Here is a 26513-nt window from a genome sequence, read left to right as displayed (position 1 = left end):
TGACAGCCATTCCCTCCTATCACGAGCAAAGACAGGGCTTTAACCTGTGATTGACAGCCACTCCCTCCTATTAGGAGCAAAGGCAGGGCCTCAATCTGTGATTGACAGCCAATCGCACCACCATCAGTAGAAACGGTGGGCTTATTGTCATCGTATTATCTTATAACTGAATCATTTAATCAAAAAAAGTATTAGGAAGATTAATAATCATTGGTAGCACAAATCTAATTTTTATTCCTAATAAATTGCAATTATGACGCTGGTCGACCAGGAAGGTCAGAGGTCACAGTTGAGGCGGGGGTGAGGCACGTTGCTGAAGTTGAGCGGACATTTGCTGGAAAATGCCGAAAGCAAAAGGGAAAACCAGGAGGAAGAAGTTTGATTATAAATCTGATCGGAAAAAGCTGAAACGGAAAATGCTGAAGAAAGCGGCGCCGCGGATCGAGTGGTGAGTGTAAGTGGGGCTGGGGCCGCTCCCAGGCAGCCAGGAACCTGCTGCAACACGTACTTCCCCTCCGCAGGGATAGTCGCTGCAGGAACCTTTCCAAAAGTAGTGGAAACTTTCATATAATATATGGAAACTTTCATCACACGTTGAGCAATCAGAAGATGACAATGGCCCTTGCCGGTTTATTCAAAGTAATTCCCGGGTAGCAGTTGTACTTCTTAATCATTTCCTCTTCCGTCGTCTGGCTTCTTTCGCTGTGTTAGCATGGTTTAGCCGGCACCACCCCTCACCTCTGAGTCAGTGGAATGAGTTCCCTCAGTACAATATTGAGGGAGTGCTACATTGTCAGAGGTGCCATATTTGAATCAGATGGTAAAGAAAGGAAGGCATTCCCAGGTGTCTTACTCCAACATTGTTTTCAACACAGACCATTTAAAGGGAAACGAGATATTTTCACGAGAGAGAAAGGAATACACAGATGCGTTCATTGGGTATGATGAAGTAAACAGTGGGAGGAGGCACATGTGGCTGTAAATTCTATCTCAATACTACAGTGGAGTGTCAGCCTACATTTTATGCTCAGACCTTTGGAGTGGGACTTGTCCAATCACATCGTCCTATTATCGCAAAAATATCCAGGCACTGGCAGCAGTGAAGAATTGGGCAACTAAACTGATATCTTAACTTGAGGCAACAGTGATGTGTGTGGGGGGGGGGGAGTTAAAGAGCTCGGGGTTGCTTACTTTGGAGAAAATGCTTCGGTGAGATTTTATTCAAAATTCCTAAGGAAATAGAGAAATTGATTAATGAGTTCAATATTGCCACAAATTCCACGGTACACAGATATTTAGATTTAACTACCTGATATAGAAGGTGGTGAATGTGTGGAATTGACTAGCAAGGTAATATTGGTAGATACTGCTGGGAAAATTTTAAGGAAGAATTGATTAGCTATTTGAGGGTGTGTTCAATTTATTGTTGGAACTGGCCAGATAGATTTCAGAGTACTTTCTGGTCCTGTACTTTCCTAGTAGGGTTGGTGAAACATTTTGTTTGCTCTTAAATAAGTTACTCTGTTACATTGCTTATTTGCAGTGGTCACTAAATTATTGTGCTGGAATGCTTCAGATAGTATTTTTCAGTGTAAAGTTCTACAAATGATGACTTAAAGAGTTTAATTGAGCAAAGTGTTTAATTGAAGATTTTTCTTTTAAGTGCACAGATAAGAAAAGCATGGAACATCAAGAAATCAGTTGCTCAGAATCTAGCTGACATGGGTTTAGCATCTGACCCAAACCGTACAATTCCCATTAAGAAGAACAAGGTGTGTATTACTTTGATTCTGCATTAATGCTAAAAAATTGTCTACTCACTGACACACACACTACAAAGATTTCAGGTGCTTGACATAGAACTGTAGAATATGATGAGTTTTCCATGATGACCTGACTGCATAACATTCATAGTGATTTATTGCTTGTGCCTATAATGAAGAGAATATTCTCACCTACATATTCCCGCTTATGTTGTTAATTTGCAAAATAATGCAATTGATTCTTAGACTAAACTTGAAGATCACCTATATGAAAATTACAGCATAGTTTCAAGCTGCTTGACCATTTTGATGAAATGACATCTCAAGTGGACATTAGAAAATCCTAAACTATAGTTTCGTACAAAAGCAAAGTACTGTGGATGCTGGAAACCTGAAATAAAAACTGAAAATATTAGAAATACTCAGCAGGTCTGGCAGCATCTTTTGAGAGAGAAACAGAGTTAATGCTTCAGGTCGATGACCTTTCAACAGATATGTTCTGCTGAAAGGTCATTGACCTGAAACATTAACTCTTTCTCCACAGATGCTGCCAGACATAGGATCAGGAGTAGGCCATTCAACCTGTCGAGCCTGCTCTGCCATTCAATTAGATCATGGCTGATCATCTACCTCAACACCCCTTCTGAGTATTTCCATCACTTTCTGTTTTTATTACTATAGTTTTGTACTTGTTTCAGGATGTAGAAGCCACTACCAGAGCTGCATTTAATACTTGTGGCAAGTTGCCCTGAGATACTGGTGGTTGGTTTTCTCCTTAAACAGCTGCATCCTTGTGGCAATGCTGCTCCCACATTGGTATTATGTAGGGAATCCCAGAACCTTCACCCAGAGATGATGGAGGAATGTGTCCAAATCAGTTTAGTGTATGACTTGGAGGAGGTGTTCCCATGATCTTGCTATTCCTGTCTTTCTCTGTGGCAAGAGATTGCAGGGCTGGGGTTGCTGTGCTGTTAAGGTAAGTTTGGTGAGTTGTTATCCAGAAGATAATACACACTCCAGACACAGTGTGTTGGTGATTGAGGGGCTGAGTTTTGAGTTCTGTAGCAAGGGCAGTAATTAGGCAGACTGCTTTGTCCTGGGTAGTGGCAAGATTCTTAAGTGTTGTTGTGGCTGCGCTGCACCTTTGCAGCTAAGTGGTGACTATTCCATCAAGTTCCTGACCTGAACCTTGAATATGCCGGGAGAGGCTTTGAGAGTCAGGAGACAAGTCATCTTTCGCAGATTACTTCACCTCTGCCAGAATTTCTAGCCAAAAGTGTGAATGTGGCTGATCTAGATAAGGTTCTGGTCAGTGGTGACCCCAGGAATGTTGATGGTGGGGAATTTGGCAATAGTAGTGCTGTTGAAAGTAAGTGGGGAGTGGTTTGGTCTTATTTGTTCTTAGGATTTGGTCCACACTGCCAAGGAAAAATTTATTGCCCATCCCTAGTTAACTTGAAGGCTTTGAGAATCAAGCATGTTGTATGGGACTGGAATCACATGTTGGTCAGATCAAGTAGGAAGAGCAGTTGTATTCCCTGAATCATATTAATTAGCCATTTGGGTTTTTAGCACCAATCCAGTAGTTATTGTGGCCATTTTTTCTTGTATTAGCCTATGAATTATCTGATTTGTTGAATTCATTTTCACAATTTGCCATCATAAGATTTGAATTCATGACCTCTGGGTTAATAATCCAGTACTGTAATTACTATGCGAGCCTTTGGCTTGCTTAGTGGTATTATTCCTTCCCGAGTCAAAAGGTGCAACCATTGAACCTGCTCCAGGCAGTCAGCATGGATTTGTGGTGGGTAGAATGATGCCTAATTATTAGGCTTGTTGAATTTTTTTTGAGAAGGTCAATTAGCACGGGAGTGTATATGAATGTTATCTAAATGGACTTCGAGTATGGGCATTGGCCTTGGAGGGGTTACACAGCAGATCGGCCAAAATGATACCTGGGATTAAAGTTATGAGACCAGGTTGCATGAACTTACTTTGTATTTCCTTTAGTTGATTGAAGAATAATCGAATTGGGGTCTTTAAAATGATAGTGATTTGATGCGTTCCTTACAGGAAACCTCTTTCTTGTGCGCAATGCTGAACAGGAAAGCAAAATTAGAACTAGGCATTTAGGAATGAAATTGGGAAGCACTTTTTCATGCAAAAGATAGTTGAAATCTTCCTGCAAAAAACTATGGATGCTGGGTCAACTGAAATTTTCAAGACTGAGAATTGCTCGATATTTGTAAAATAGCGTATCATGGATAGGGTGCAAAGGCGGATAAATGATGTTGATGTACAGACTAGCCACAATTTACTTCCATGGTGGCAGGCTTAAGGGGCGGACTGGCCTACTCCTATTCTTGCGTTCCTTAATTAGAATGCAAGTCTGAGGCCACTATGCTGAAGCTGTGTAGTGTTTTACTCAGACCACACCTTGATACTGCCTTCAGTTCTGTTCATTGAAGCACAGGAATCCTCAAAGTGGTGCAGAGAAGGGTCACAAAGCTGTGTCAGAGGACTGAGTAATGAGGAAAGGTTAGAAAAACTGATTCTTCAACCTTGAAAGATGGGAGAGAGGGGACATTGTAGAAGTGTACAAATACTATGTACAATAAAAAAGATTCATTTGGAGTACAATTACAAATTAAACCACCACTTCAGGGATGTAGGTACATTATAATAAACAGCAGCTTCAGGACATACCAGGAATGGTCTTTGTGGTAGGATGATGGGGTTAAAATCTCTGGTCCTGAACTTCCTCAGTGTTTAGTGCTCTTGTGGTGCCAGAAAGAGAGTAGCACTGAGAGTTTCCTGCACAAGTTGTCAGGCAAACCCCCTACCTGCCAAGACTGAGGCACACATTATTTTGCCACATGAACATTAAAACTTAAAATTGTAAGCCCCTGACTGGAAGGACATTTGTTCCAACACTGCTAGTACTATACAATCGGGACCCAGTCGTTGCTTCCCCAAAACACAGAAGAAGTGGTCTCACCATTTTTAGTCACATGACTAACTGGCTGTTGCAGAGAATTTAAACTTCCAACAAAGGATTTGAACTCGGACAAAGCCGTGTGCTCATGGAGTGAAGATCTCTCCTGGAACTGAAACAAGAATTGCCTCCTCTCCTATCTGCTTGCTCCATCTCTTTCCCACGGAACTGAATCTTGTGAAGACACGTAAACTCAGAAAAATCTCCTACTTGAACAAGGTTTACGAAGAATACTGGGCCCCAATGAAACACAAGACCATGGCCGGAGTTTTACGCCACCCCAATGAGCCGGATGGTGGCGGGGAGGGGGTGTGGCGTAAAATGGAGCGGGAGGCTCCAGGAGGCTTTCCCGACCTGCTGCTGCCTCTGCCCCTCTTTACGTAAGGCGGGGGGGCGGAAAACAGCCCGCCCGCCACAGGCCAAACAAGGCCCTTAAGTGGCCGCTTAACGGTCATTTAAGAGCCTTCGTCCACCTCCACGCGGATTTTACGCATGGCAAGCGATTGTCCTGGAGCAGGGAAAAGCCACTTGAGAAAAGCAGGTGGCCTCTCAGTGTACCAGGGGAGGGGCCCTGCTCATTGGGAACAGGGTGCCTGATGAAGGGCCGCCCCTGCTACCCCAACCCCCCCCCCCCCCCAACTGACCACCCTTGCCTCGCCGGGGCCCGATTACCCCTGGTGACGCAACCAAAACTTACCTGCCTTCCCAGCTCCCAGGCATCTTCTGTGCACGCTGGGCTGCAGTGGCCACCGCTCCCAGTGGTGCTGCTGGGACTGAGAGCTGCTGGCCCGTTGATTGGATGGCAGCTCAATGAAGCGGATGGAAGTTCCGCCTCAGAACAATTAAAGCCTAGGGACCTGTAAGATGCGGGTCGGATCCCCAGGCGAGGCGGAAGCGGGTTTGCCACCGGCTTTTCAGTCGGTGGCCGGCTCCCGTCCGCCCAATGTGAAATCCCGGCCAATATCTTCAATCAAGGACTACAGCAAGCTCAAGAAACAGTAACAAGATATTGCCTGAAACTGTTCTACTTATCTTTTCTTCTGCTCTTTTCTGTCCCTATTTGCATGTGTGTATCGCGTGTGCATGCTAGCATGGGCATGTCGTATATCCGTAGGCGTTAACCGTATTGGAGTTTAAGTTTAAGGTTTAATAAATTTCATCTTTCTTCTTTAAACCCCAGAAAGCCTGTATGTGCTCATTTCTTTGCCGTTATAATTGGAAAGTTGTGGACAAGGATTCACAAAAAGGGGAGCTCAATTGGAAACTGTGAACAAGGACTCATAAAAGGGGAGCTCAAAACACACTGTGTTTTAAAAAAACAGGTGAAGATAGTAACAGACCCCCTAGACACATTTTTCACCTGGTCATAACAAAGTTTATTTTCAAAAAAATCAGATGTGGTGTGATAGTGCTTTGAGAAGGTTCGGCCCCAGGAAGTTTTAATGCAAAAGTGCATAGCGTATATAAAGACAGTATTCTTCATCAGAGCACTTGGAGGATGAATGGGGGGGGGATGCTCCTGAGATTTTTTAGAGATACAGCACTGAAACAGGCCCTTCGGCCCACCGAGTCTGTGCCGAACATCAACCACCCATTTATACTAATCCTACACTAATCCCATATTCCTACCAAACATCCCCACCTGTCCCTATATTTCCCTACCACCTACCTATACTAGTGACAATTTATAATGGCCAATTTACCTATCAACCTGCAAGTCTTTTGGCTTGTGGGAGGAAACCGGAGCACCCGGAGAAAACCCACGCAGACACAGGGAGAACTTGCAAACTCCACACAGGCAGTACCCGGAATCGAACCCGGGTCCCTGGAGCTGTGAGGCTGCGGTGCTAACCACTGCGCCACTGTGCCGCCCCATTTTCTTGATGTGTTTGTATTTGAGCCACTCGGAGCATCTCCCAACTTCAGATGAAGTTGTCTCTTGTGAGACCAATGACTGGTCACAAGCCATCTGTGCTTGGAGATGTCATGAGAGGGTGGGTAGGTAGTTACCCAAGTGCTGACCTGCAAGCTTTCCTAAAAAAGGTGGCAGACAGGAGGGACAGACTCTTGGGTGTGCTGGAGTGAGGTCGCCCCAGACATGAAGTCGACTCCCTTATGCTGAGGACTGCACAGCAATGTCAGAAGTTCATTGGCTTGACCAGGGCAAGCCAAGTAAGGTTCAAAGCAGTTTGTCCCTTTCTTCCTTGTCCATCCTCGGCACCAACACGCTGTCGACCTTATTAAAATAACACTTTGTCGTACTCCGCTCTATTGAAGGGCACCAAAAACTCTCTTCTGCACTATGGCCACACACCTTTCAAACACCCACATTTCCCTGGAACAAAAACAGAAAAAGCTGGAAAAACTCTGTAGGTCAGGCATCATCTGTGGAGAGAAAAACAGTTAACATTTCAGGTCTGTGACCTTTCATCAGAACTGGCAAAAATGTAATAGATTTTGAGCAACTGAAAGTTTGGGGGGGGGTGGGGTGGTGGAAGAACAACAAAAGGAAAGGTAGGTCAGTGATAGGGTGGAGGGCAGGAGAGATTAAATGACAAAAGGTTTCATGGTACAAAGCCAAGGGGAGTTGTAATGGGACAAGTAAAGAAACAAAAGCTGTGACTGGATGAGGTGTGAATGGCAGGATAGCAGCTGTCCAAACACAAAACCAACAAATAAAAACACGAAAAAATGGGGGCAGAGGTTATGATCTAAAATTATTGAACTCTGTATTGAATCCAGAAGGTTGTAAAGTGCCCAAAAGATGAGGTGCTGTTTCATGAATTTCATTGGAACACTGTAGTAGGCCAAAGACAGAAAGTTCAGAGTGGGAGCAAGGTGGAGAATTAAAATGACAAGTGACAGGATGCTCAGGATTGCACTTGCAGACTGAATGGAGCTATTCCACAAAGCGCTCACCCAGTCTTTGTTTAGTCTCCCCAATGTAGAGGAGACCACATTATGAACAGCGAATACAGTATACTAAATTGAAAGAAGTACAAGGAAATCACGGTTTCACTTAAAAGGAGTGTTTGGGGAGTGACCTTAACATCAACTCTGTTTTTCTCGCCACAGATGCTGTCTGACCTAAGTTTTTCCAGCATACACAGTATTGCTTTTATATTAGTGCATACATATTTCTCTGGGGTGGAGTTCATAAGAGGTGCACAGCGGGTCCTAACACTGAGAGAGTTCCACAGTACGAAGATGGGAATGAGACGGTGTTGCAGTGGAAGTGCTGCTACAACACTAGAGGGGACGATAAGAGACTTGTTTTAAAGGGGCTGATACATGCTAAAGATCGGCCTAACTGTCCCACAGAAGGCCTCAGCCATGACCAGTGCCTTCAGCAGCTGAGTGTTGAAGGCATAATGGAGGCATTTTAAGGCAGTTACTGCTGCTTCCCAGAGCCTACTGCTGTCTTTCCATGGCAGCCCTGTGAAGTGGCTGTAACACAGGTGGACAGGGGCTAGTTCACTGGGGACCTTGGCCCTTCCGCTGCTACCTTTTATATAGAATGAGAGGTCAGTGGTGGTATCGATAGGAACAGCAGGTAGGAAAATACAGACCAGGCATTAAACAGTGGTAGGCCTGACTGACAGCAATTTTCTTCCTCCTTTGATGCTATCCTGCCACCATTTCAAAGGAAAATCCTGGTCTTGGTTTTTATAGAAAGATATAACCTTCCTAATTTGTATTCTTTTGATCTGCCATGTTGTTGAAAGTGTTGCAAAACAAGAACACTTGTTTTTACTAGCTTCTCCTTTATGTGGAGGCAGACCTGTACCAGCTATGCTGAAAAGTAATGGAATTATCCTGCATTTCATGGGCTTCAGTGGATGTTCATTGGATCATGGGCCACTTTAAACTTTAAAAAAAAATCCATTTTAATTGCCGCTTCCAATGCAATTCTCTTCCAAGTGGAAAGATAGATGAGTGGATAATCATTTTTTTTACTTCTTCACAGCCAAATCATATAGATGCATGTAGAAGATTTTTACTGTTCCTCTGCCAGCCCTTCAGTTACTGTTGTGGAATATTGGTTGACTGAAGCTGGACTAAGGCATTAACTGTGTGCATGTTAGATCAGAGCTTAAAATTTTACATTTATTAACACATCTCTGAAAAGTCTTATCTTTAATGTAGCTCTATTGAAATTTTATTCAAAATGCTGCTACTTTCTCCTTGATTTGTGAACTGTGAACTGCTATTAGTGTTGCCTTGGTTCAATTGGTAATGCTCCTGCCTCTGGATTAAAGTGCTACTTCAGGACTTTAGCAATAAATCTAAGTTAACAATTTGTTCTGGTGTCGAGGGAGTGCTGCTTTGTCAGAAATACTGTCCTTTGTACGAGACCTTAAATCATGCCTCTACCTGCCTGTTTAGTTGGATGTTCAAAGACACATGGCACAATTCGAGGAACAACCTGTCCAAAATATTTACATTAGCAAACATCACCCAAAACAATTTGACTGGTAATTCATCTCATTACTGTTTGTGGGACATTTTTGTGTGAAAAATAACTGTGACATTCACCTGTATTAGTGGTGTCCAACTTGGGCCCCTAACACCTTTTGACTCTAAATGCTGGAACCACTCAGCAGGTCTGGCAGCATCTGTGGAAAGAGAAGCAGAATTAACGTTTTGGGTCAGTGACCCTTCTTCGGAACTCCGAAGAAGGGTCAGTGACCCGAAACGTTACCTCTGCTTCTCTTTCCACAGATGCTGCCAGACCTGCTGAGTGGTTCCAGCATTTCTTGTTTTTATTTCAGATTTCCAGCATCCGCAGTATTTTGCTTTTACCTTTTGACTCTAAATCTGTGTGTGCTTATGTATCTTACTTCCTGGTTTTTTCTGTTTGAATGTTGTGAGCCTGGCAGTTTGCAAAGGGCTTTTTCTGGCACATGTCTTATTAGTGGATAAATTTTAATTCAACACCAAGATTGATGTATGCACGTTAATGGAAACATGGATTTAAATTTTTATGTGACCCCTGAGGCTCAGTGGTACATGCTTCTGTGATCTATGATTGCACTGCACTTCAAAGCAGTTCATTGCATGTTCATTGTAAATGAAGTGCATTGTGAGTTCTCTGAGATGTGATAAGTATATAAACCAGCTTATTTTCTATTAAATATGTGCAAAATAACTTCTCCAAATTATTTGAACTTTATGTAACTTGAGTAGCTGAATTTGAGTTTTCACTTTAAACCTTAGGTTTTGGGTGATGTACTTTGAACAGTTGTGATGTGGAATTCGGACATATAACATTTTTAGTGGCATGACTTTCCTACATTTTTAGTGGCATGACTTTCCTACATTTTTAGTGGCATTACTTTTCTTTCACTTGGACAGAGCGTGAGACACTTAATTGGCCTTAAGTATGTTATACTGCACCAGTGTTCTCCCTTCTCAGTATACAGTATATACACACTGTAAGAAGTATCATAGGCACCAATCTGTACAGCTGTAGTGTCAAACATAGGTTTTGACAAACCAAATCTTTCGTACTGTTTCTATGCATGAAGTGGGGAAGAGTTTCAGAACAAATTCAACCAATATTTCTGCATTTCTTTTCTAATCTGCTTACAAATATTGTGTTGTAGACAAATAATGGCATATTATGTCACTTATTCTTATGATTACCTCTGTTCATTTAATTTGTTTTACAGCAAATTAAAATGGAAACAGCCTCGACAGATGGAAAACACGTCGTTATTAAGCCATATGTCATTAATGGTTTGTATCCAGTTGTCTTTTTTTCATTTTAGATGCCCTTATGTCAGCATTACTATATCGTAGATTTTTTTTCCCTGTCTTTATTTGACTTTTGCAGCTGTTGATGATTCCATCAGGGAGGCTATGACCTAATTTTTGTGTGTGGATTAGCAGAGGATGAGACTAACAAATCCAAGAAAATTTGTTTTATACTTTATTGTTGGAATGCTTAATTCATAGTAATTCTTTAGGTACATATAATACTGAATAAATAAATAAAAGTAGTGATAAAACTGACATATGTGGGAACCTATTTATAGACAAATGGTCTTGCTTAGTTTTATTAAAGTGAAATATAAACTACTCCCCATCTTTCTCCATTACAGAGCTAGAGGCAGAGGCTAGCCTCCCAGAAGTGAAAAGGTCTACCCTTTCCAGAGAATTAATTGATTATGTGCGGCATATGATTGAAAACTACAAGGACAATTACAAGGTATGAAAAAAAGTTTCATGCAACATTGATCTGGTTTCAGAAGATAGTGTTGGCAGCATACAAAGCTGACCAACAAAATTGCTCCTTAGATAGTCTGACAGAAGCAAGGGACCACTTTCTGATTGGTGAGATACTATGTTTGATATATGGAAGTGAATAGTTGCTGTATTTAAAATTGAAACTAAATTTCTCAATAAAACAAAATTGAAATTAAAGATAGATGAAACTAAAACTAAAATCACTTCTTGAACGAGAACATTGAACAGTTGTCCACAACTTTTGAAACATAAATATCTATTGTCATTCATGCAGCAGTTTATTATTTTTCACCATTACTTGTGGCCTTAAGTTGTATGAGAAATGAAACAACAATTGACATTTCTAAAAAAAAATTTGAAAAAGAAAAGATTAAGTTAAAATGCAAGTGTAAGGCATTCGTGTTTCACAGTACTTAATTTTGTTGAATATTGTCAAATAATACCAGATATCACAATCTAACATTGTAAAACTCAATAGCCCGATAGTTACCAGGAATATAGTAAAACATCCTTGTGCATATGGCCAGTCTGGGTGGGCACTGCCTAACAGTGCATGTGACTCCTGCCATTGCAGGTGAGTCTCTCTTTTCTGAATTAGAAAATTTTAAATAAATTGCATTATAGAAAACATTTTAAAAATTAGGATTTATCTGAAATTTAGTTTTGTCACATGGCAAAAGCATTCTACAATTAATTTAATAACAACTGCTGTGCGGGAGTCGGGGGACAGACCCGGGTGTGATTTGATGATGAGGCACACTGTCACCGCAACAGTCTGGGTGGGACAAGTGTTGGAATGTATAGCCAAGCGGGAGACTTCATTTAGGGGCTGATGTCATCACCCCTCATCTCGGTTTCCATCAAAGCCATGATGTCAATGCAATCGTTCACATTGAGCTCGTGGGTGGTGGGAGCCTTGTTCACAAGTGAACGGACATTCTGGAGAAAGATATGGAGAGCGTCAATGAAAGCTGATCCACGGGTGGAATTTATAGGGTAAGTACTAGAAGGGGTGAGTGGGACAAGGAGGAGATAGGCAGGAAGGTCAGTGAGAGAGTAGGATGGGCAGTTGCAGGTTGAGGCAGTTAAGAGTGCCTAATTGAGCCCTTTGAAGGATGCCAGGAGAAGCAATGAGGGAAATTGTCGGCTTATCTAAAAGGAAGTCAAGCTTGGGATGACAGCAGAATTGTAGGTAGGTCACAGAGTACTGAAGGGCTGGAATTTGGGAGGGCAGAGTACCCAAGAGGGGAGAAATGAAAGGAGGCATGGTGCCATGAGAGAGGGGTATAGGAGGGATAGACAAAAGTTAATAGGGAAACGGAGAGGAGACAATTGTACTCCAAGGAACTGTTATTTTATAGATATGAGATGGCGAAATGAAAAAGAGAATGTTTAAGAAGTGCATTGATGAAACAAATTTGATTAATCTGCCAGGCAGGGTAGTAGAAGAAACACGTTAAGGGCATTGAAATTCAGTTGGCTGTCAGGCTAAGAGAATTGAGACATTAAATAGATGAGTTTTGATAAGCCAAATTTTTTTCATCCCTAAATTCTGTTAAGTCAACAAGCAATTCAACCACGGGAGGGCAAGGCTAAATCTAATCCTGTCCTCATAGAAAACACTTTGGGTAGGAATCGGTAGCTCAAACCCTGGTCAATTTCCTGTACTCACCACAGCAAAGCTGTAGCTCAGATCACTTTTGCTCAGTATAGATCAGGGATTGAATACTTGAACTTTCTTGATCTATATTGTTCAGTGCAATGCACTGATTTACAAGCGCAATTTTATTTTAAAATCAGAGCCATTGAACATGTGCTGTTCATTTCTCCATTTAGGCTATGGCGAGAGATGAGATAAACTATTACCAGGACACACCACATCAGATCAAGAAAAAAATTGAAGCTTACGAACGTTTTTATCCAAGTGAATACAATGTTTTGGTTGCTTCTTTGCCAGGAAAGATGGATGTATCTTGAGACTGGATTTTTTTCTTAACAGGCTACAGTGTGCAACAACTACACTAGCAGCCTTAAGAACTGGAATTCTTCTGTTGTTCAGTTCTTGTATACCATTCCATTTTGCAAAGGGACTATTTGGACTATTCTTGTAACTTTTGAGGGACAACAGCTATTTGTGAATTTCTACTCCTAGAAGTGAGTGGTATGGCCTGTTATCATTAAAATTGTGGATCGAAGATTATTTTTTGCTGAAGATTGAATGTGTTCAAAAGTAACCATAGCAGTTGGATGTGATGATTCTTTGAGGTTTACAAATGGATTTTGATAGTTCTGTTTGTATCTAAAACTATAATAAAATACGCATTTATAGCAATATTTGGAGAGTTTTTATATTTGATTAGAAGAAAGCTTTACCTCCATATGTGGCCTGTGTTACACTTGGCCTGGTAGTTGATGTTGATATTAACTACCAAAAATGAATGAGGGGTGGAGGGTGTTCCCATTTCCCAGCTCACATCATTAAATCTTAAATAAACTGTAAACTTCATACTACAGTTCAGGTAGAGTCAATTTCATGTCTCTAAGGGATGACGTGCAGCTGATTTTGCAAAAGTAACAAATATGCTTAAATCAGTATCATAAATCCCAGAATAGCACTGAACACTTGGATTAATTTATAGCTATCAGGAAAGATTGAACAGGCTGGGTTTTTCAGAAAAAGTAAGAGGTGACCTGATGGAAGCTTTTAGGATTATGAAAGGGTTTGATAGGATAGACAGAGAAGATACTTCCACCTGCTGGGAAGACCAGAACTAAGGGCCATAAATATCATCATCTTCTTCTTTGGCCTCCTTGTCTCGGGAGACAATGGGTAAGCGCCTGGAGGTGGTCAGTGGTTTGTGCAGCAGCGCCTGGAGTGGCTATAAAGGCCAATACTAGAGTGACAGACTCTTCCACAGGTGCTGCAGAAAAAATTGGTTGTCGGGGCTGTTACACAGTTGGCTCTCTCCTTGTGCTTCTGTCTTTTTTCCTGCCAACTGCTAAGTCTCTTCGACTCACCACACTTTAGCCCTGCCTTTATGGCTGCCCGCCAGCTCTGGCGATCGCTGGCAACTGACTCCCACGACTTGTGATCAATGTCACAGGACTTCATGTTGCGTTTGCAGACGTCTTTAAAGCGGAGACATGGATGGCCGGTAGGTCTGATACCAGTGGCGAGCTCGCTGTACAATGTGTCCTTGGGGATCCTGCCATCTTCCATTCGGCTCACGTGGCCAAGCCATCTCAAGCGCCGCTGACTCAGTAGTGTGTATAAGCTGGGGATGTTGGCCGCCTCGAGGACTACTGTGTTGGAGATGCGGTCCTGCCACCTGATGCCAAGGATTCTCCGGAGGCAGCGAAGATGGAATGAATTGAGACGCCGCTCTTGGCTGAATATAAGGGTCGCTAAATCTAATAGGGAATTCAGGAGAAACTTCTTCACCCAGAAATTGATTAGAATGTGCAATTCACTACCACGAGGAATAATTAAAGCCAACTAGCATGGATGTATTTAAGGGGAAGCTAGATAAGCTCGCGGGAGACAAAGACAATATAATGGGGTTAGATAAAGGATGGGAGGAAGCTAGTGTGGAGTATCAACACCATCATGGACCTGTTGGACCAAATGGCCATTTTGTGCTGTAAATACTTTTTAAATTTGTTTGTGGGATGTGGGCATCGCTGACTAGGCCAGTATTTATTGCCCATCCCTAATTGCTCTTGAGAAGGTGGTGGTGAGCTGCCTTTTTGAACCGCTGCAGTCCATGTGGGGTAAGTACTCCCACAATGTTGTTAGGAAGGGAGTTCCAGGATTTTGACCCAGCGACTGAAGGAACAATGACATAGTTTGAAGTCAGGATGGTGTGTGGCTTGAAGGAGACTTGCAGGTGGTGGTGTTCCCATGCATCTGCTGCCCTTGTCCTTCTAAGTGGTAGAGGTTGCGGGTTTGGAAGGTACTGTCGAAGGAGCCTTGGTGAGTTGCTGCAGTGCATCTTGTATATGGTACACACTGCTGCCACTGTGCATCAGTGGTGGAGGGAGTGAGTGTTGAAGATGGTGGATGGGGTGCCAATCAATTGGGCTGCTTTGTCATGGATGGTGTCAAGCTTCTTGAGTGTTGTTGGAGCTGCACCCATCCAGGCAAGTGGAGAGTATTCCATCACACTCCTGACGTGCCTTGTAGATGGTGGATAGGCATTGTGGAGACAGGAGATGAGTTACTCATTGCAGATTTCCTAGCCTCTGACCTGCTTTTGTAGCCACAGCATTTATGTGGCTGGTTCAGTTCAGTTTCTGGTCATTGGTAACCCCCCAGGATGTTGATAGTGGGGATTCAGCGATGCTAATGCCATTGAATATCAAGGGGAGATGGTTAGATTCTCATTTGAGATGGTCATTGCCTGGCATTTGACGCAAATGTTACTTTCCACTTATCAGCCCAAGCCTGGATGTTGTCCAGCTCTTGTTGCATATGAACACGAGCTGCTTCAGTATCTGAGGAGTCGTAAATAATGCTGAACATTGTGCAATCATCAACAAACATCCCTACTTCTGACCTTATGAAGGTCATTGAGGAAGCGACTGAAGATGGTTGGGCCTGTTGGTTGGGACATTACCCTGAGGAACTCCGGCAGTGATGTCCTGGGACTGAAATGATTGACCTCCAACAACCACAACCATCTTCCTTTTATGCGAGGTATGACTCCAACCAGCGGAGAGTTTTCCCCCTGATTCCCATTGACTCCAGTTTTGCTATGGCTCCTTGATGCCATACTCAGTCAAATGCTGCCTTGATATCAAGGGCAGTCACTCTCACCTCACCTCGAGTTCAGCTCTTTTGTCCATATTTGGACCAAGGCTGTAATGAGGTCAGGAGCTGAGTGGCCTGGCGGAACCCAAACTGAGCGTCAGTGATCATTATTGCTGAGAGTGCTGCTTGATAGCACTGTCAATGACCCATTCCATCACTTTACTGATGATTGAGAGTAGACAGATAGGGTGGTAATTGGCCAGTTTGGATTTGTCCTACTTTTTTGTGGACAGGATATTCCTGGGCAATTTTCCACATTGCCAGGTAGATGCCAGTGTTGGAGTTGTACTGGAACAGATTGGCTAGGGATACAGCTAGTTGTGGAGAACAAGTTTCAGTATTATTAGCAGAATGTTGTCGGGGCCCATAGCCTTTGCAGTACCAGCACCTTCAACCATTTCTTGATATTACGTGGAGTGCATCGGATTGGCTGAAGACCGGCATCTGTGATGCTGGGGACCTCAGAAGGATGCTGAGATGGATCATCCACTTGGCACTTATGGCTGAAGATGGATGCAAATGCTTCAGCCTTTTCTTTTGCACTGATGTGCTGGGCTCTCCCGTCGTTGAGGATGAGGATATTTGTGGAGCCTCTTCCTCCTGTCAGTTGTTTAATTGTCCACCACCATTCACGACTTAAATGTGGCAGGACTGCCTAGCTTAAATGTGATCTGTTGGTTGTGGGATTGCTTAGCCCTGTCTATCGCATGCTGCTTCTGTTTGGCATGCAAGCAGTCCTGTGTTGTCGCTTCACCAGGCTGACACCTCATTTTTAAGTATGCCCTCCTGCACTCTTCATCGAACAAGGGTTGCTCCCTCGGCTTGATGGTAATGGTAGAGTGGGGGATATGCGGGCCGTGAGTTTACAAATTGTGGTTGAATACAATTCTGCTGCTGCCTCATGGATGTCCAGTTCTGAGTTGCTAGATCTGTTCAAAATCTATCCCATTTAGCATGGTGGTGGTGCCACACAACACAATGGTGGATATCTTCCGTGTGAAGACGGGACTTCATCCCCACAAGGACTGTGCGGTGGTCACTCCTACCAATATGGTCATCGACAGATGCATCTGCAACAGGTAGATTGGTGAGGACAAGGTCAAGTGGGTTTTTCCCCTCTTATTCGTTCCCTCACCACCTACCACAGACCCAGTCCAGCAGCTATGTCCTTTAGGGTTTGGCCAGCTTGGGCAGTAGTGGTGCTACCAAACCACTCTTAGTGACGGACATTGAAGTCCTGTGAAACACTATGCAGTGAAGTGCAGTATTTTTGGAAGTATGTTAAAATTGACAACAAAAACAAGAAATGCTGGATTCACTCAGCAGGTCTGGCAGCATCTGTAGAAAGAGAAGCACAGTTAACGTTTCGGGTCAGTGACCCTTCTTCGGAACTGACAAATATTAGAAAAGTCACAGATTATAAACAAGTGAGGTGGGGGTTGGGCAAGAGATAACAAAGGAGAAGGTGCAGATTGGACCAGGCCACATAGCTGACCAAAAGGTCACAGAGCAAAGGCAAACAATATGTTAATGGTGTTTTGAAAGACAAAGCCTGAAACGTTAACTCTGCTTCTCTTTCTACAGATGCTGCCAGACCTGCTGAGTGAATCCAGCATTTCTTGTTTTTGTTTCAGATTTCCAGCATCCGCAGTATTTTGCTTTTATTAAAATTGACAATGTCCACTCATTTAAATAGAATGGGTAGTTTTTTTTAAATTTTCATTCAACTAAATAAGAACATATTCCATTTATATATGTTTAATATCTTAAATGTAATCTCAAAAAATAGTAGGAAATTCAACTCCTGGTAGGTCATTAATTACAAATACTTGTATTGCAAACAAATACTTTTTCCTCAATTTGTGGCACTTCCATAATTGAAATATGCCATTACCTTAAATACTTAAAAAAAAAATGTTCCTCCAAGATATATACTGCTATAATAGTAAGCAATTTATGTCAACTTCTGATGGCACCAGAATGTTTCAAACAGATAACCTACTCAATTGTTTGCTCTTGCCTCTTGTTTTCTATTAATACCACTGTATTAGCCAGATTTCTGAAATTTAGCAAAATCTCAAACCGCATTATCAAGCTAAATACTGTGGATCAAATTTCCAGCATTTTCTCCTTTTTTAATATCATGCTTAATCATTTACGTCTCTTAGGTTTTCTCTAGCAAATAGCTTGTCTGCAATCTTTATTGATTCTCACAAACAACTCCCCTTAAATTTTGGACAACCTATGCTAAATAAGAAATAACAGAAAATGCTGGAAATACTCAGCAGTTCTGGAAACCTCTGGAGAGACCAGCATCTGCAGTATTTTGCTTCGGAGAAAGTTTCTTAATTATCATCTTTTTCGCTCCTCTTTCCTCACCTCTCCAAGAAGAGGTGTATGATTTCAGCAGCTAAGCTGAAATAAGGACAATTTCAGAAAGTTGAAGTTACAGTTACAGTATGAAATTAGTTTAACAGTTTGAAAACAAGATGGCTTTTTTAAAATAAATGGCTTCTGCAATACTTATTCAAATTCTGCAATCTGGAAAATAAATAGAAATTGATTAACAATTCAATTTGCCTCAAATCCAAAATTAATAAATCTTTTCTTATAATCGGTGTATAAACATTGAAAATCTAATGTTTGAACAAATGTGTATATAAATAACTAATTAGAAATTTGAATTGACAAATAGAACCACTAAATTAGCATAATTGCCCCAATTTAAAATTCTCATCCCATTTTCTTTAGAATATTTGTGGAAAATTTTTAAGGTGCTTCATAAAATGAATTTAAGTATACAAATTTCCATTTAATCATGCCTATTAAAAGTATATGGAAATAAAAGTAATATAGCTGTCACTTAATGACTTGAGTAAAAGCTTTTGTGACGTATGAATGGAAATCTTTTTTTAAAAGCATTTGAAGTTGTTAAAAAAAAAAAGTCTGCTATTAATATCAACCGATTGAGCAACTTACAGGTTAGTGCCAAACGACATGACAATGATGCAGCTTTTATTTAAATAAAGAAGTATCAGATAATGCAAAACAGATTGAAACCACAGTTAAACCAATGACTAGTCTGCTGGTGCTGTGGCCAATTTACTCACTTTACATTTGTAAAGTTGTATGTTTCAGTTCCATTAGCGATGGATACTTGAATCCACATTTAATAATGTCAAGAGTAAATGAAGCATGGTGGAATAGTTCTAATCTAGAAATTTTCACTATTTCACACTTAACTGGGGCTATTCTGGCTCTAGCCTCTACCCATGTCTCCATGGACATTCCGAAGCAAGACCTGAATACAAAGGACTAAAAGTTTTCAGCATCCATTTACCTTGTGCTCTAAGTTAATATATTCAGTATGTTAAATAGCGGTCATTCTGATGAGGCTTTTTCTTCCACTTTTCAACTGCTTTAAAATGAGCTAAAAATATCCTTCTGTTCTTTGCCTTTGGATGAATGTACCCCATGTCATGTATAATTATTTACAGCAATTTGATTTTTTTTTTCCAAGTTAGGAAAAGCCTGTGATTCTTTTAACCAATGCCACCTGGTACTACCACAAGAATCTACTATTGTCTGTATATAATTAATTAGTAGGCTTGCAGTGTCCACTGTTATAAAGTACTTTTGTTTAGCAGCTTGGCAAAAATGTAGTGAAATACTTCAATAATTACACATACATTCAAGAAAAAAATTATGAATGATGTCCCCAAATTAGAAAAAAGTGGAAATTAATGGGAAGATTAAGACATGGAGAAAGACTGAAAAAAAAAAACAAATTGTCAGAAAATGCTGATTTGAAATGAAAACTTGCAATTTTTTATAGTACCTTTCATATTGCCCCAAAGCACTTTACAGCCAATAATTTTGTTTTGAAGTGCTGTCACCGTTATTGGCAAACATGGCAGCCAATTTGCCAAAGAAAGAGCCAAGAATGTAGGTTGAAAAAGTAGGGTAAATTGTACTAGCTATAGAAATCTTATGTCTGACATTAGGATTGTCAAAAATGTAAGACATCATATTCAAGAATGCTGAAACTCAGTGTTGCTTTGGAAAGTAGTCCTTGCATTCAAGGACTTATGTAAAATGAAATTAAGTATGTATACCAGTACATAATTTCTTGCAAAGTAAATCTATAGCTTTTCCCCTGATTTGGCTGAATAAATTATGAAAAGACATGAATTACAATTAAGCATTACAGTATTATACGGTAAATAAATTTCTAACAATCTCCCAGTAACATGAATTGATGTCTGCTCAGCTTTTCTGTGAGATCAACTGTGTGATAAGTTCCTTAACGTCATGGATACTTTTAGGGATCTCTGTTCCATCCTCAGTGACATTAGTAGCCAGGAGGAAAAGCTTTCTTTCATAATTCACATCGTGGAGTCGAAGCTTTCTATGAAGATCAGAAATATTAAGAGCACCATCAAGGTCCTAGGAATAAAATTAATACAACTATTGAAATAATGGTTACAAGTAACTTTTCTAAAGTACAGTTAATGAATACTGTGTGTCTATTCATCGGTGGTAGGAAAGAAAGTCAAATATGTAATAGAAAAACATCTAGAAACTGATGTTATAATAGAATAGTCTGCACAGATTCCAAAAGGGAAGGTCATGCTTGACCAATCTTACTGAATTCTTGAAGTAACAGAACATAGATAAGGGTAATGACTGCAGTAGACACAATATATTTGGATTTCCAAAAAGCCTGACCCATGACTAAGGTCACAACGTGTGCAGTCAGGGGACAAATAGCAGAACCAATGGCGATCTGGTTCCAAAACAAAAAAAAAAGGGAAAAAGGTGATCTTTGGACTGGCAAATAATGGGAAGTGGTGTTTATCACAAGCTTCCTCCCACCCTTCTTCATCTAATCCCATCAACATATCCTTGGTCAAGGATTGGCGCTGGGACCACTGTTGTTCACAATTTACATAACAGATTTGGGGCTGCATTTTAAAATTCTGCCACCGAAATAGGTGGCGGGTGGAAAAACCTGTAGCCCATATGCACGGGGCCCACATTGCGGAGCTGCTGCGATTCCGTGGAGGGAGCTGGCGAGCCGTCCCCGGCAACAGTGTCTGGTGCCAATGCACAGGCACCATTTTTAAAGGGCTTAGAGCTTTTAAATTTCAAAAGGGACAGTGACTTAAAAATTCTTAAAAGTTCTTAAAAATTAATAAAATTAATAAAATAAGCTTTCCAGGCCTTCTCCCACAGCACCCCCCACCCCACCCCCCCCCCCCACCCCCAAATAGCACTATACAGCATTCCTGCCCTCCCACCTTGGAATACCTGTGAAAATTTGATCTTCCACCCCACCTGCCCCCCCACAAAGTTCGGAACCTATGTCCTTTACACCTTCCCATCATCGCCCCGACCAATCTGAAGCATTTTAACCGAGCTCCCCACCACCCCTTCCAAATCACCACCTCCCCCCTCCCCACAGGTGTTGCGCGGTTCCCTGAACGGGGATTCACTGGCGTGGCATTGCCAGCCGCCTGAATGAAGATTGGTGCGGCAAATAAGGAGGCAACAGGACCTTCGTTAAGTCAGGTATGTTAATTTATTTAAATATGGAAATCGCGGCCCCGTCGCCAAGTGGTGGAGGGGTCATTGCGAAGCCTCTCCACCTCCGTTGAGATTGGGATGGGGCCTGCCAGCATTGGGGTCGGTGGCAGACCTCATCCGTTGCGTTCTTCATGCCCCCTCGCCACTGTTCCCGGCGTCAGAGACCCTTTAAAATCCAGCCCTTGCACTCAGGAATTGGAAGTACAATTTTTAAATTTGCCGATGATACCAATTAGGGGATTTTGTTTAATACAGAGGAGGACTGCAACAAAATACAAAATGCCATTAATAAACTTGTAGAATGGGCATGTGATGATCTTCAGTATATACAAGTTGTTACGACTGACCGCTCCTGTCAAAGCCCCCAATCAAAACATACGATTCTGACTGTGGTGGGACCACAGGTTAATTCAATCCCGTTGCTCCACAGTTCGGCTAACATATCATTTAAACTTTCCAAATTAAAGACCCAGCCAAATTGTACCATATATTAATGCCCAAATAAGGCTAACCAAACCAGGTGTCTTTAAATCAATAAATTAACTTTAATTAGAAGAACTAAATTCTTAAACACTACGAAGATATAAACAACATTTAAAATAGAAAAAAATTAGAGTCCTTGCAAATTACGGTCCAATGTTGCTCGAAGTCCCCACAGAATGTTGCTTTCCTTCTCCAGCGAATTTCAACAATTAACGACTTGCAAACTCTTCCAATGGAATCAAGCTGACTTGAGTTTTTGAGGGATAAAAGATTGTCATAGTCTAACTTCCCTTTCTTCAATTTAAATTACCAGAGAGCTGTGTTTGGCTTGACTTTTTCTTAGAATTTTGTGAGATAATAACAAAACAGACTAAAATTCTATTCCTTCAGTTTAAATGGTTGAGAGCCCTTTTTCAGGTGTCTGAACACCACGGATGTCTGTCTCCTTTGTTTGTGTGTTCTGTCAGAATAAACTGTCTTCAACTAAAAGCCAGTTCAAAACTGAATTGTAACAAATGTATCGCATGAGACTCACTCCCAGTGGCTATAACTATGGTAATGAGAATGCACCCTTTGAATCACAGTCTCCAAATGGCTGTTTCCAATGCCAACCAAAAATGCACCTTTCTATAATTCCTGAGGCTGGTTCTTAAAGCAATACTGATCCTTTGCAAACCTTAAAGGCAAACTGCATATTCTCCGGAGAAAAAAAAACTACAGGACCATTTCACTCTACCCCTAGCGGAATGAAACGCCATTCCTGAAATGCATTTCATTACAATGGGTAATAAAAATACAAATTGAAAATACGCTAACTCATTTTTTTCCCACACATTTACAGATATACACATTTCTAAAAAAAAATGTTTAGACTACAGCAACAAGTTCCACCAGAACATTTCAACTTTAAATTTTCAAAAGGTTGTTCCAATTAACCCATTTCAAGTTTACAAGCACAGTCTTCCAATTGTTTCGTGTTTTCCTTCCAAGTTTCCCTATTGTCCATCGCCTCAGCCAGGTGAGCTGCACAGCTAGGAGCACAGACCTGGGTTCACTATTCTCTGAGAAGTTTCTCAAATGCCCCATAACCTATGTGGCATCACTTGACACTGGAAAACCCTGTCCGATGTAACAGAAGCTGATTTTTTCTTACCCTAGGATGTCAAAGAAATTTGACAGTATCCTTCCAACACATCTGTCTCTTTAAGACACACTGTCTTGCCCACTCTGTCCATACATGAGAATTTGAACAACAAAAGAACAAAGATAATTACAGCACAGGAAACAGGCCCTTCGGCCCTCCAAGCCTGCGCCGATCCAGATCCTCTCTCTAAACATGTCGCCTATTTTCTAAGGTTCTGTATCTCTTTTCTTCCTGCCCATTCATGTATCTGTCTAGATACATCTTAAAAGACTCCATCGTGCCCGCATCTACCACCTCCACTGGCAATGCGTTCCAGGTGCCCACCACCCTCTGCGTAAAGAACTTTCCACGCATATCCCCCCTAAACCTTTCCCCTTTCACTTTGAACTCATGTCCTCTAGTAATTGAAACCCCCACTCTGGGAAAAAGCCTCTTGCTATCCACCCTGTCTATACCGCTCATGATTTTGTACACCTCAATCAGGTCCCCCCTCAACCTCCGTCTTTCTAATGAAAATAATCCTAATCTGCTCAACCTCTCTTCATAGCTAGCGCCCTCCATACCAGGCAACATCCTGGTGAACCTCCTCTGCACCCTCTCCAAAGCATCCACATCCTTTTGATAATGTGGCGACCAGAACTGTACGCAGTATTCCAAATGTGGCCGAACCAAAGTCCTATACAACTGTAACATGACCTGCCAACTCTTGTACTCAATGCCCCGTCCGATGAAGGAAAGCATGCCGTATGCCTTCTTGACCACTCTATTTACCTGCGTTGCCACCTTCAGGGAACAGTGGACCTGAACACCCAAATCTCTCTGGACATCAATTTTCCCCAGGACTTTTCCATTTACTGTATAGTTCACTCTTGAATTGGATCTTCCAAAATGCATCACCTCGCATTTGCCCTGATTGAACTCCATCTGCCATTTCTCTGCCCAACTCTCCAATCTATCTATATTCTGCTGTATTCTCTGACAGTCCCCTTCACTATCTGCTACTCCACCAATCTTAGTGTCGTCTGCAAATTTGCTAATCAGTCCACCTATACTTTCCTCCAAATCATTAATGTATATCACAAACAACAGTGGTCCCAGCACGGATCCCTGTGGAACACCACTGGTCACACGTCTCCATTTTGAGAAACTCCCTTCTACTGCTACTCTCTGTCTCCTGTTGCCCAGCCAGTTCTTTATCCATCTAGCTAGTACACCTTGGACCCCAAACGCCTTCACTTTCTCCATCAGCCTGCCATGGGGAACCTTATCAAACGCCTTACTGAAGTCCATGTATATGACATCGACAGCCCTTCCCTCATCAATCAACTTTGTCACTTCCTCAAAGAATTCTATTAAGTTGGTAAGACATGACCTTCCCTGCACAAAACCATGTTGCCTATCACTGATGAGTCCATTTTCTTCCAAATGGGAATAGATCCTATCCCTCAGTATCTTCTCCAGCAGCTTCCCTACCACTGACGTCAGGCTCACCGGTCTATAATTACCTGGATTATCCCTGCTACCCTTCTTAAACAAGGGGACAACATTAGCAATTCTCCAGTCCTCCGGGACCTCACCCGTGTTTAAGGATGCTGCAAAGATATCTGTTAAGGCCCCAGCTATTTCCTCTCTCGCTTCCCTCAGTAACCTGGGATAGATCCCATCCGGACCTGGGGACTTGTCCACCTTAATGCCCTTTAGAATACCCAACACTTCCTCCCTCCTTATGCCGACTTGACCTAGAGTAATCAAACATCTGTTCCTAACCTCAACATCCGTCATGTCCCTCTCCTCGGTGAATACCGATGCAAAGTACTCGTTTAGAATCTCACCCATTTTCTCTGAGTCCAAGCATAACATTCCTCCTTTGTCCTTTAGTGGGCCAATCCTTTCTCTAGTTACCCTCTTTCTCCTTATATATGAATAAAAGGCTTTGGGATTTTCCTTAACCCTGTTTGCTAAAGATATTTCATGACCCCTTTTAGCCCTCTTAATTCCTCGTTTCAGATTGGTCCTACATTCCCGATATTCTTTCAAAGCTTCGTCTTTCATCAGCCGCCTAGACCTTATGTATGCTTCCTTTTTCCTCTTAGCTAGTCTCACAATTTCACCTGTCATCCATGGTTCCCTAATCTTGCCATTTCTATCCCTCATTTTCACAGGAACATGTCTCTCCTGCACGCTAATCAACCTCTCTTTAAAAGCCTCCCACATATCACATGTGGATTTACCTTCAAACAGCTGCTCCCAATCTACATTTCCCAGCTCCTGCCGAATTTTGGTGTAGTTGGCCTTCCCCCAATTTAGCACTCTCCCTTTTGGACCACTCTCGTCTTTGTCCATGAGTATTTTAAAGCTTACGGAATTGTGATCACTATTCCCAAAGTAGTCCCCTACTGAAACTTCAACAACCTGGCCGGGCTCATTCCCCAACACCAGGTCCAGTATGGCCCCTTCCCGAGTTGGACTATTTACATACTGCTCTAGAAAACCCTCCTGGATGCTCCTTACAAATTCTGCTCCATCTGGCCCTCTAACACTAAGCGAATCCCAGTCAATGTTGGGAAAATTAAAATCTCCTATCACCACCACCCTGTTGCTCCTACATCTTTCCATAATCTGTTTACATATTTGTACCTCTATCTCACGCTCGCTGTTGGGAGGCCTGTAGTACAGCCCCAACATTGTTACCGCACCCTTCCTATTTCTGAGTTCTGTCCATATTGCCTCACTGCTCGAGTCCTCCATAGTGCCCTCCTTCAGCACAGCTGTGATATCCTCTTTGACCAGTAATGCAACTCCTCCACCCCTTTTACCTCCCTCTCTATCCCGCCTGAAGCATCGATATCCTGGGATATTTAGTTGCCAATCATGCCCTTCCCTCAACCAAGTCTCAGTAATAGCAATAACATCATACTCCCAGGTACTAATCCAAGCCCTAAGTTCATCTGCCTTACCTACTACACTTCTTGCATTAAAACAAATGCACCTCAGACCACCAGTCCCTTTATATTCATCATCTGCTCCCTGCCTGCTCTTCCCCTTAGTCACACTGACTTCATTATCTAGTTCCTTACAGGCTTTTGTTACTACCTCCTTACTGTCAACTGACCTCAATTGGTTCCCATCCCCCTGCCACATTAGTTTAAACCCTCCCCAACAGCGTTAGCAAAAGCACCTCCAAGGACATTGGTTCCAGTCCGGCCCAGGTGTAGACCGTCCAATTTGTAATAGTCCCACCTCCCCCAGAACCGGTCCCAATGTCCCAAAAATCTGAACCCCTCCTTCCTGCACCATCTCTCAAGCCACGCATTCATCCTGACTATTCTTTCATTTTTACTCTGACTATCACGTGGCACTGGTAGTAATCCTGAGATTACTACCTTTGAGGTCCTACTTTTTAACTTGGCTCCTAACTCCCTAAACTCTGCATGTAGGACCTCATCCCGTTTTTTACCTATATCATTAGTGCCTATGTGC

General features: G+C 42.0%; 2 protein-coding genes across 3 annotated transcripts in view; one reads left to right on the top strand and one right to left on the bottom strand.

Moving 5' to 3' along the window:
* Nucleotides 1–258: 258 nt before the first annotated feature.
* Nucleotides 259–13344, top strand: nop16 (NOP16 nucleolar protein homolog (yeast)). Its single transcript, XM_068043466.1, has 5 exons — nucleotides 259–448; nucleotides 1664–1772; nucleotides 10434–10500; nucleotides 10866–10972; nucleotides 12847–13344. The coding sequence occupies exons 1-5, from the start codon at nucleotides 342–344 to the stop codon at nucleotides 12985–12987; spliced, it is 531 nt and encodes a 176-aa protein (XP_067899567.1). The 5' UTR covers nucleotides 259–341; the 3' UTR covers nucleotides 12988–13344.
* A 5140-nt stretch (nucleotides 13345–18484) lies between these two features.
* Nucleotides 18485–26513, bottom strand: part of LOC137375599 (ADP-ribosylation factor-like protein 9) — a 50356-nt gene continuing 42327 nt past the window's right edge. For both annotated transcript variants that reach the window (XM_068042965.1, XM_068042966.1), the window contains exon 4: nucleotides 18485–20266. In XM_068042965.1, coding sequence (XP_067899066.1) covers nucleotides 20087–20266 — 180 coding nt within the window. In that variant the 3' untranslated portion in view covers nucleotides 18485–20086. The remainder of the gene's footprint in view (nucleotides 20267–26513) is intronic.

This window comes from Heterodontus francisci, chromosome 12, assembly GCF_036365525.1.
Source record: "Heterodontus francisci isolate sHetFra1 chromosome 12, sHetFra1.hap1, whole genome shotgun sequence".
NCBI lineage: Eukaryota > Metazoa > Chordata > Chondrichthyes > Heterodontiformes > Heterodontidae > Heterodontus > Heterodontus francisci.
Note: the sequence above shows the minus strand (reverse complement) of the source record. Positions and strands in the feature narration are given on the sequence as shown.